Genomic DNA, 11,069 nt, shown 5'->3' on the forward strand with positions numbered 1-11,069 from the left:
TCCCCAACGCTGTTCCCCTCCCCCAATTCCCCAATAAAATCTTTAAAAAAATAAAATAAAATTCTCATCTGAAGTATTTGAGGGTTCCTATTTCCCCACCTTGCCAACCATAAATATTTTAATCTTTGCTTACGTGACAGGAAAAATAATAACCATGTTTCACAGCAAACAGAGAAACAAATTGGGAGCACAGTGCCACAGAAGCAATGAATAAGAGAAAAACATTCAGCAAGCAGAAGAAAATATTGCTTTATTTCAAAAGGAAATTTGATTTGTAGCAGTTGAGGGGATGAATGGATGGAACTCAAATTCAACACCTTGGGTGGAAAAACGCCTAGGAAAGCCTGAAAACAAACAATTATACAGGAATGGATTGAGAGAGCTGAATTTCAGTCCTCACTCATTACTGGCAATACGCCTTTACCTAACTTCTTAAATGAATAACCCATGTCTTTCCCCACTTGTGGAACTTACTCCACTTGTGGACTACCCTCTAGGCTTATCAAAGTTTCCATTCCCCCCTTCAGATTACCACTGCCTTTATTTTGTTTCCTTTACGCTTCTGAAAGGAAAGTGGTGGCAATAAACCAGAGATGATAATGTACCATGATGGATTGGGCAAGAAGTTTCCCATGGTGTCCTTTCTTTACTTGGTGCAAAGAAATAGAACTATTTATTTCTCATTTTTTCCCCCTGGGCTGTCCAGAGAGGTTGGGAAGTACTACTGTGCAAAGCTCTCAACAACACTTGCTCCTGTCTAAATAAAGGAAAAGGAAGCAAAACCAAAACCAGGCTTGAAACAATTTTCTTCAGAAGAATGCAAACAATAAAAACTACCCCTTAGTGGCTTCCAGTTACTGGAACTCATTAAGATCTTTACAAGTTGAAAAAAAAAAATCTTGTGATACCAATTTTTCTCTGCTGAAAAATCAGCTGTTCCCTTCCACTCTGAAATCATTAGGTTGATCTTAAAAATTGGAGCAGTATCTAAAACCATGTTAGATCAGGAATAAGATACTTATAATATCCATGGTAAAAAAGGGAGGTCTGACATAAAAGAAAACATTGGAGAAAAGAACAGGAAGAGGAAGAAAGGGATAGGAAGGGCAACAAAATGAAAAAATAAAGCACTATTTATGTTGATAAGTGTTACCAATGGTGCTCCAGGTACTGTTTCAGTTTTGATTATTTCTCCTCCTACAAACTCAAACTCCTTGCAGACTGCTCCAGGTACTGTTTCAGTTTTGATTGTTTCTCCTCCTACAAACTCAAACTCCTTGCAGACTGGACAATGTCTTATTCATCTTTGTTTTCTCAGTGCCCAGCAGGATGCTTGACAAACAGTCTGTGTTCAGGAAATATGTGTTGGCCTGAAACAAACCACACTGGGCTGCTAATAAACATTCTAAATTTTAAATTTCATAGCCAGTTTCTGGACATAGGAGTATTTATGGCCAGGAGACTTTTATAGACCAGCTTTTAAGTTGACTGAGGCAATTGTGAAAGATACAGATTTCAGGGACCCACCCTAGAAATTTCAGTACAGATGGTCTGGGTGGGTGGGGCCTGGGAATCTGCACTTCCAACAAATGCCTCAGGTGTTTTTGGTACAGCTTGGGAACCAAAGGCAGCTGAAAAACTAACTCATTAGATGCCTTAAGCCCTGGAATTGCCCTGGTATTTTTTTTTTTTAAGATTTTTTTATTGGAGAATTGGGCGAAGGGAACAGCGTTGGGGAATTGGGGAAGGGGAACAGACAAGTTGCTGTCCTTTTGTTCTTCAGTCTAGTTGTGGAGGATGTTGCTTTACTGGCCCATGTTGATATTATCATTGTGCTCCTCCCGGGTGAGGCAGTCGCTCGCTGATCATTGGATGGCCGCTCACAGCAGCTCATGGCAGCTCACGAAAGCTCACGCAGGCAGCCAGCCAGCCCCACTGCAGCCCACACAGTCGCTGGCGACTCCGGGCAACCCAGACCCAGGTCGAGCTGCCATTCACCATCCTAGCTGTAGAGGGTGCAGCGTCACCTGCCCGCATGCGGGATGCAAACCGGGGCCCTGCTACTCAGAGCTGGTGTCCCAAGCCAACTCCCAACCATCATGCCACTAGCCTGGCACTGCCCTGGTATTTTAAACTCTGTGCCTTGAAGCTTAATCTGAAAAGAATATATGATCACCCTAACTTGTAAATTTACCAAAGAGATGAAACTAAAAGATGGTAGTCACAGTGCACCAAGACTCTTAAGAACCCAGGGTTCCAAATGTCTGGTCTTCGTGGGTCTGCAAATTTCTGAGAGCTTCAGTCTTCAGTGCTGTGAGAGACCTAACAGGGAAGATGTATGGAGGAACACCAATCAAGAGGTGTTTACTTGTCTTAGGGGGGCTTCTAAATCTGTTTAACTGCTTACAGACCATTAACATTTTGAAGGAGTTAAGTCAAGAAGAGGAAAGGAGATTAAATGTGTTGATAGAAAAACAGGAACAAAATGGCACTACACATATGAGAAGCTTGTTTTCTGATAAAGAAATATTCATTAAAAACACTGAGAAATGAGGCCGGCCGAGTGGCGCATTGGTTAAGAGCTGGCTTGGGACACCAGAGGGCCCCAGTTCGGATCCCACATATGAGGGCCAGTGACACTGCCCTCTACAGCTAAGATGCTGAACAACAGCTCAACTTGGAGCTGGGCTGACATGAGTCGCTGCAGCCCCTGTGGCAGTGGGTTGCCATGGGCTACCGTGTGTAACCAGCAGCCAGCATGAGCAGCCAGCAGCCCGCAGTGAGCGGCCGTCCAGAGGCCGGCGACTGATCTGCCTCGCCCAGGAAGAGCGCAATGATGGTGCCAACTTGGGCCAGTGAAGCAACGTCCTCCACAACTATACTGAAGAACAAAAGGACAGCAACTTGTCTGTTCCCCTTCCCCCAATTCCCCAGCGCTGTTCCCATCCCCCCAATTCCCCAATAAAAATCTTAAAAAAAAAATCCACTGAGAAATGGTGGTGGTGGTGGTGGTGGTGGGTGGACTTTTTAACTGTGTCTGCAAATGTGAGCTCACTGGGCACATCTTTAGAAAGGACTAAATGGGTTGGTGCTCCTGATTTGAAGTCAAATATCAGGGATGAATGGCTAGCATTGTTAATCAGAACACTTGTAATAAGTGAGCATTACTTCTGCCAACATGCTGGGATCCACCCATAGTCATTGACCACAGCTTTTTATCAAGACTGCCTAGTCAGGGGAACCCACCAAAAATACAAAAAATCAGGAAAGCATTTGCATGGTATTTTATGAATTTCTTTGTTCAGTATAACCTCTGGGGAAGGTGGGTTTATTCACTATCACTCCCAGTGCATAGATAAGTTGAACTCAGGCCCAGAGGGGTCACTGGACACACCCAGTAATTCCTAGGTAGTAAAAGCAGTGCTGTTAGGTTACATCTCCCAAGGCCTCCTCCAACCACACTGACTCAACAAGCACAATACGATACCATAAAATATGTCTAGGATGAGGGTCAACATCCCATTTGACCCTCGCTGTATGCCTTTTATCTAGGTAAGGTCACCTCCTTTCTACACAGTAGGTAACTGAGGCCAAAAGGTATTGTGACAAACGAACGGGGCTGTAAAAGGCAGCGTGTGGAGGTGGAGCCCAGATCTGACTCCACAAGTCAGAAGCTCAGATACGGCTTTGGTAGCGGGGCCTCAGAGTCAAGGATGAAAGCCCGATCTACAGTGGAGCGCTTACAGGTAAGTTGGACTGCAGGCGCCGGCTGTGCAATGCGCCTTCGGCGATTTACCAGATCTGAGCCCAGAAGCCTGGGTGGCTGTGGGTGGGGTCAATCGCACCAGTATCTAACTAGGATCTAGAATAGCTAAGACTTACGAAATATCCTTCCAAAGCCCTCAAGTTTGCACTCTAAGCTGATTATCATATCCGAGAGTTCGGCTAACGTAGGGCACTGCTGAGAGGGACGTCCCTCAGTCCCCGCTCCAGGGCCAGCGCGGAGGTGGGTCAAAGCGGACACCTAACGGGGGCCGGGGTTTCAGCTTAGGGCGGCGGGGACACTTCTCAGAAGTGAAGGCAGCACTCTGGTTCCGCTTACGGCCAGCGGCAGAGGAGGCCGGACGTGTCGTGAGCTGGGATCGGTGAGGAGAGAAGCTGCAGTTTGGAGCGGCCAGGGGGGCACGAACCCCGGTGTGTCCCCGCATGCCCCGCGTGAAAGACCCGGAGCGATGAGAGTGCAGGTCAAGGTAAAGGCCGACCCCATCCGCCGCTCCATCCCCTCCCTACCTTGTGCCCCCGGTAACTCGCAGCCTCGAGTCCCCCGCGTCGGCTTGACTGCTGGCGCAAAGCGCAACAGGAAGTTCTGCAGGATTGGAGAGGGAGGGCGACCCCGGCCGCTGGGGACTCTTGGGAAAGAAGTGAGCTTGGCCAGTTCAGGAGAGGAGCGGAGACCCTGGCCATGCCTTGGATTCTTGTAAGGCAGCCAAACCTCAACCTGGCTATCCCCTATTTTGTCTGGGCTGGCACACACTATATGTGAATAAGTACCATTTATTGAGCACATTGTATTTTAGGCATAGTACAAGGTGCTTGACAAAGTGAGCTCGTTTCCGCATAGTATGGGTGTTAGGAGCACTTTCTTTGGAGCCAGATCACCTGAATCAGCCTCCCAGTTCCACCACTAGCTGTAATCTCGGGCAAGTTACTTAACCTGCAGTGCTTTGGCTTCTTCTCTGGAAATGGGATGATATTTATAATGTGAAGGTTAGATGAGATGCTACATATGCAATGCACTTAGAATAATGTTGGACGTATTTAGCGGGTTGCAAGAGTTTGTGATTATTATTCCAGCCTGGCAATAATCCTATGAGATCTACTCTGAGGTCTACATAGCATTGCCTCCCCACCCCCACCCCTACCCCTCTGGTTTACTGGGGAGGGAAATGAAGCTGAGGGAGAAAAACAAAGTTGAGATTTGAACCCAGGCCAGTGCTTTAAAACACTAAGAGCATCCATACGTATGATTTTGATAGTTCTGGGGAGAAAGTGGATCGCCCTTAACTGCCAGAACAGGAACTGAATTCTTCAATTTCTTTTCCCCTGTACACAAATTTTGTTGTTTCATCTTTCATCTGCTTTGGATTTTTCCACTACTGATAAAGGTATTCTTCTGCCTTGACTGGCATTTGGGTTTAGCTGTAAGACTCTGTTTCTTAGGTTCCCCCCACCCCACTCACTTGTAATACATTTGAGATGGAACTGGCATGAACTTTTTTTGGGGGGCTAAAATTGGGGACTAGTACCCTGAAGTAGTATTAAATTTGCCTGGATAGATGAGGGCTTAAATAGCATTTGAGTTGCTTGTATCCCAGAGGACAGGGGAAAAACCCAGGCAGCATATTGGTTGTATGCCACAAATTTTGGTCTTACCTATTTACAACTCTACCACAACTAATTTTTTTTTTTAAGTAGGACATCTATGCCAAAACTATCAACAATTTCATAAATACTGGGCCTGAAATATTTCTTGCCTCTTTTTCTTTCTCGCTGGGTTTTTAATCAGGGGTTTTCAGTATAGGCTGAAGATCCCACACATTCTCAGAATGACTTTCATCAATCTCCTGGTAGAATCATACAATGTTGGAAGTGAAAGTGGCCATCCACTTATAACTCAGTTATTTCTTTGTGTCACATCAGAAGTCTACATAGAAACTATTCCCTGTGAAAAAACCATCATTGTTAAATAAAGTATTCTTTAAAACACATTTGTTTCAGGTGTACAAAACAATGTAATAGAGATATATACCCCTCACAAAGTGATAACCTCCCTCTCCCAATCTACTACTGCTCTGAAATCGTATACAGCTGTTACAATTCCATTGACTCTATTTCCTATGCTGTACTCCACATCCTGTGACTATATATATATTAAATTATAGTTGATATTCAGTATTATTCAGCTTCAGCTTCAGGTGTACAGCGCAGTGGTCAGGCATCTACACCATCCATGAAGTGGTCTCCCTAATAAGACAAGTGTACATTGGATACCCTACAAAATCTTTACAACATTATTGATTATATTCTCCAAACTGTCTTTTGAATCCCCGTGGCAATCTTTTGGTTACCAATTTGTGCTTTCTAATCCCCTTCCTTTCTCCCTCATCCCCACCCCTCTCGCATCTAGCAACCCTCAGTTTCTCTGTATCTCTGTAGATAAAGTATTCTGATGTGGGTTTCAGTTGTACTATTTTTTTTCCTCCTTAAAAATATGGCATACTTCATGAATTTGTGTGTCATCCTTGTGCTGGGGCCATGCTAATCTCTGTATCATTCCAAATTTAGTATGTGTGCCACTGAAATGAGCACTTGGTTGTGATTTTTTTCCCCTTTTTACGTCTTAGTTTTAGATCTTTAGTTTTTGTTCAGAGTCAAATAATTCCATAAGGTTTATTGCTAAAACACAGTAGAACTGTCCATTATTTCCTGCTTTTCAGAAAGAGCAGTCATGTTCATCTCTTAGCGAGCTGGTGCTTACTTGTGTCTCTAAATCAGGCTAATATTGCTCCTCCTTGATTTTTCTGGTTTAATCATCATATGTTGTCCTTCCAGCATGGAATGTTAAGGTTTAGTTTTCTTTTGCATTCCTGCACTTACCACTCACATGCATCCTTCTTCCTTCCACACATCCTCAGAATATATAGTTATCTCATAATTCTTAGTTAGTTGAGTAGTTAGGATGACATTATTATGCCTTCCTACAAGCTGTAAAGAGCTGGGTAATGGTATAGTTTCAGTTTTGCAAGATGACAAACTTCTGGAGATTACTCCACCAATAGGTAAGTATACTTAATATCAAACTACACTCTTAAAAGTGGTTAAGGTGGTAAATTCTACATTATGTACATTTTACCACAATTAAGGAAAAAAAAGCGATTTTTCAGACAAAGTCCATAATGTGATTTGTCCTATACTTTGAATATGGTGATTGAGCCTCCTTTCAGCTGGGTTCCTTTTTTGCCTGGAATCTGGGACTTTTCCAGGGTGTGGGGTGCGGGTAGCAGTGGACTGTCCTGGAAACTTTCTTCGGATGGACTTGGCACGCGAACGTTTGTTTACTAGGTCCCATTGTTGGGGGCAGCCCAATGCTGCTTTTACTTTCTTTCTCTTCATGAGTGTTGGTATTTCCATATCTCTGGGGAAGAGGTTCCTGTTATTTATAGTACAGATAATTGCAGAGACTATTCAGAATGCCAGGACTAGTTATGCAGTTGGGATCAGTGAGAAGTGGTCTTTTTGTTTGCCTCAGAGATTCCGTTCTTTCTCAGGGATTGCAAGCACATGCCTCTCCTAGAACCTCCCTGTTGATTTTGATTGGAAATGAAGATATTTACTCAATAACATTGACAGGTGCTTTTCCCAGCCCTGGTTGGTCAGCAGTTTGCTTGCTGGCATTTGCTCAGAGCGCTGGCTATGAATCTTGAGATGATTCAGGACCAGATAAGGGTCAGATATCCTGGGATTGCAACTGTGCTGTGTGTTTTGATTGGAGAGATCAACCTGGTGGATTTGGTTGTTCTTTTTTCCCTCACCTCTTCCTAAACTCTGTATGGCCATTATACAGAGTTTTCTTCCAGGCAGACTCAAAGCCCAATGGGGTGAATGACTGGACAATCAAAGCTCTCTCCTCTTTTTACTGATTGTGGACTCAGAGCTTCTTAGAAATGGTCATTTTTGAGAAGAGCAAACCACCTAGCCCCAGGGGGAAACATCCTTGTCTGTCAGAAACTTGTACTTTCTGTAGCAGGTGTGCTGTGTGACCTTGGAGAAAACAGACTCTCTTGGGATTTTTTCCCCCCTGCTCTGTGTGTGAGTTTAACATTCTGTTTATTTTCCTAGCATCAGGGTTTGTTGGGATATGAGCCAAGAGGTCCTGCTCAAGATACCCACACAGACCAAAGGGACTTAGTTAGGTAAACTTTGCTCCTGATTAGAAGATCACGGAGTCTGAAAATCACATACCATTTTGGAATGTCTAGCATGCTCTTAACTTTTTTACTGATTTCCCTCAGTTGCAACCGAAAAAGGAGCAGAATATGGTGATTATAAACCCTCTAGAAATATTAGCAGGGAGCTGGAAGAGTAAATGAAAGGGACCAAAAAGTTGGAAAAAGTAGTTTTACTGCTGACTACATGCCCCTCTGGCCTCAGGCAAGTCACCTCAGTTTCCTTATCTATAAAGCAAATAGCCCCCATGTACTGGCCACCTCTTTCTAAGAGCTGTGAATTCATCCTGAGTCAGAGATTCCTTTGAAAATCTAGTGAAAGCAATAGCTCCGTGGCTGAAAAACTCAAACTAGAGTGGAAACCCTGCCTGGTGGGCACTAAGGTGAACTGGGTAAGTGCAAGCCACGTCTCTAAATGGCTGTCCACCTTCAGCCCCAGTAGATTGTTCCCAAGTTGGAATACAAGCCTAGTATTGTTATATTGTTTTCTTCTTTTCCTTGCTAAAGAAAATGCAGATATGCAGATATTTTCCTAAATGTGAAACCTCTTGGCCTTTACATTTTACTAGTTGCTTCAAAAGATTTTTAAATGTACTTTGTGGACTGAACAAAACATCCCCGTGGCCTGCTTTCTGCCGGTGAGCAGAAATATAGGGTACGTGTATTTTGTTTTCCATTATGGTTTGTTTTCTTTCTCTTTCTTTATTTCTGCCAGTACCACTCCCCTGTTTAAATTTTTTTTTTTTAAGATTTTTTTTTTTATTGGGGAATTGGGGGGATGGGAACAGTGCTGGGGAATTGGGGGAAGGGGAACAGACAAGTTGCTGTCGTTTTGTTCTTCAATCTAGTTGTGGAGGACGTTGCTTCACTGGCCCAAGTTGGCACCATCATTGCGCTCTTCTCTGGCGAGGCAGATCAGTCACCGGCTTCTGGACGGCCGCTCACTGCGGCTGCTGGCCGCTCACGCTGGCTGCTGGCTACATACCGTAGTCCATGGCAACCCACTGCCACAGGGGCTGCAGGGGGCTGCAGCCTACGCCGTCGCCGGCGACTCATGGCAGCCCAGCTCCAGGTTGAGCTGTTGTTCAACATCTTAGCTGTGGAGGGCAGTGTCACTGGCCCTCATATGTGGGATCCGAACCGGGGCCCTCTGGCATCCCAAGCGAGTTCTTAACCATCGCGCCACTCGGCCGGCCCTCCCCTGTTTAAATTTTTAACAGGTTTATTGAGATATAATTCATATGTCATATAACTAACCCATTTAAAGTGTGCAATTAGTTGTACATCTACAAATATAATCAGTTTTAGAACATATTCATCATCCCCAGAAGAAACCCCACACCCCTTAGCTGTCTCTCTCTATCCCCACTAGCCCTAGGCAACCAATGATTCACTTTCTGCCTTTATGGATTTGCCTATTCTGGTCATTTTCTATAAAGGGACTCATATAATATATATTCCTTTGTGACTGGCTTCTTTCATTTAACATATTTTCAAGGTTCATCCATATTGTAGCATGTGTCCCTACTTTATTTCTTTGTATTGCTGAATAATATTCCATTGTATGAATACATCACATTTTATTTGTCCATTCAACAGTTGATGGAGGGCCAGCCGAGTGGCTCAGTTGGTTAAGAGTTGGCTTAAGTGCGTGAGCTCTGAGCAACAGAGCTACCAGTTCGATTCCCACGTGGGCCAGTAATGCTGCACCCAAGCTGAGCTGTCGCTGAGCTGCCAACAGGTGGCAGGACGGCTCAGCTGGTGTAACAGCAAGATTGCCTATTCGATGGTGGCTACGCCCACCCGCAACTAAGACTGAACTTGGCACCTTGAACTGAGCTGCTGCCCAGATGGCTCAGGGGATAGGGCGTGCACTCTTAACAAAAGGCTGCTGGTTCGACTCCCACATGGAATGGTGGCTACGCCCACCCACAACTAAGATTGAACACAGCACCTTGATCTTAGAGGCCATGAGCTGCTGACAGGAAGTCAGATGGCGACTGGCGCCCTCCACAAAGAAAGATTGAAGAACAACAACTTGGCTGGTGCCCTTTCCCAATTCCCCAGCACTGTTCCCCTCCCGCAATTCCCCAATAAAATCTTAAAAAACAAAAACAAAAACAAAACAGTTGATGGATATTTAGGTTGTTTCTGCTTTTGAGCTATTATGAGTAATGATGCTATGAACATTTGTGTACAAGTTTTTATGTGGACATATGAGTATGATTTCATTTCTCTTGGGTAGATACCTACAAGTGGACTTGCTGGATTATATGGTAACTATGTTTAGCCTATTGAGGAACTGCCATAGTGTTTTCCAAAGTGGCTGTACCGCTTTACATACTTACCAGCAATCTATGAGAGTTCTAATTTCTCCCCATCCTCATCAACAGTTTGTATTGTCTGACTTATCTCATTGTGGTTTAGATTTGCATATGACTAATGATGTTGACAGCTTTTTCATGTGTTCACTGGCCATTTGCGTATCTTCTTTGCATAAGTGTGTATTCAGATCCTTTGTGCTGCACTTATTTTGATTTTGCTTTTGAGATTTTCTGAGAAATGCACATATTCACATCCAAACAAAAGCTGTTATACAGTTTTTAGGAGTTCATAACCCTTTGATACCTCTCTATGGGTGTGAAGATACCCACAGAGGACATGTTATATAGTGGGGATTTTTCTCGGCATTCCTTTCCTTTCATATGCTTAATCTCATTCATTATTATCTACTAGGGAAGTCACAGGATTTGTGTGGGGATCAGGTGTTCAGGAAAGTGATTTTGTAAACCCTAAAACAGTATACAGCTTCAGGGACAGGTATAGGTGCAAGTTCTGAGGGTAAGTGATGGTGAAATGAAGTTGTTAAGATCATGAACTCCAGCCACACTCTCTGCATTTGAACCCTAGTGTCATTTTTTTTTTAAGATTTTTATTGGGTAATTGAGGGGATGGGAACAGCGGTGGGGAATTGGGGGAAGGGGAACAGACAAGTTGCTGTTCTTTTGTTCTTCAGTCTAGTTGTGGAGGACGTTGCTTCACTGGCCCAAGTTGGCACCATCA

At 44.1% G+C, this 11,069-nt stretch overlaps 1 protein-coding gene and 1 long non-coding RNA gene across 4 annotated transcripts in view; one reads left to right on the plus strand and one right to left on the minus strand.

Annotated features, from left to right (window-relative positions):
* The window catches only part of LOC109387014 (uncharacterized), a 15,016-nt gene extending 10,669 nt beyond the window's left edge, over positions 1-4,347 (minus strand). The window contains exon 1 of the long non-coding RNA XR_002124889.1: positions 4,291-4,347. This is a non-coding gene — a long non-coding RNA (uncharacterized LOC109387014). The remainder of the gene's footprint in view (positions 1-4,290) is intronic.
* Positions 1-11,069, plus strand: part of TRPM6 (transient receptor potential cation channel subfamily M member 6) — a 158,642-nt gene that overhangs the window by 16,684 nt on the left and 130,889 nt on the right. The window contains exon 1 of one of the 3 annotated variants that reach the window (XM_019650686.1): positions 3,689-3,746. The exons of 1 other annotated variant lie outside the window; for it this stretch is intronic. In XM_019650686.1, coding sequence (XP_019506231.1) covers positions 3,714-3,746 — 33 coding nt within the window. In that variant the 5' untranslated portion in view covers positions 3,689-3,713. Of the gene's footprint in view, positions 1-3,688; positions 3,747-3,984; positions 4,251-11,069 lie in introns of those variants that run through there. One more of the 3 variants, XM_019650684.1, reaches the window with a different exon arrangement.

The sequence above is a fragment of the Hipposideros armiger genome, unplaced genomic scaffold (genome assembly GCF_001890085.2).
Source record: "Hipposideros armiger isolate ML-2016 unplaced genomic scaffold, ASM189008v1 scaffold_144, whole genome shotgun sequence".
Taxonomy (NCBI): domain Eukaryota; kingdom Metazoa; phylum Chordata; class Mammalia; order Chiroptera; family Hipposideridae; genus Hipposideros; species Hipposideros armiger.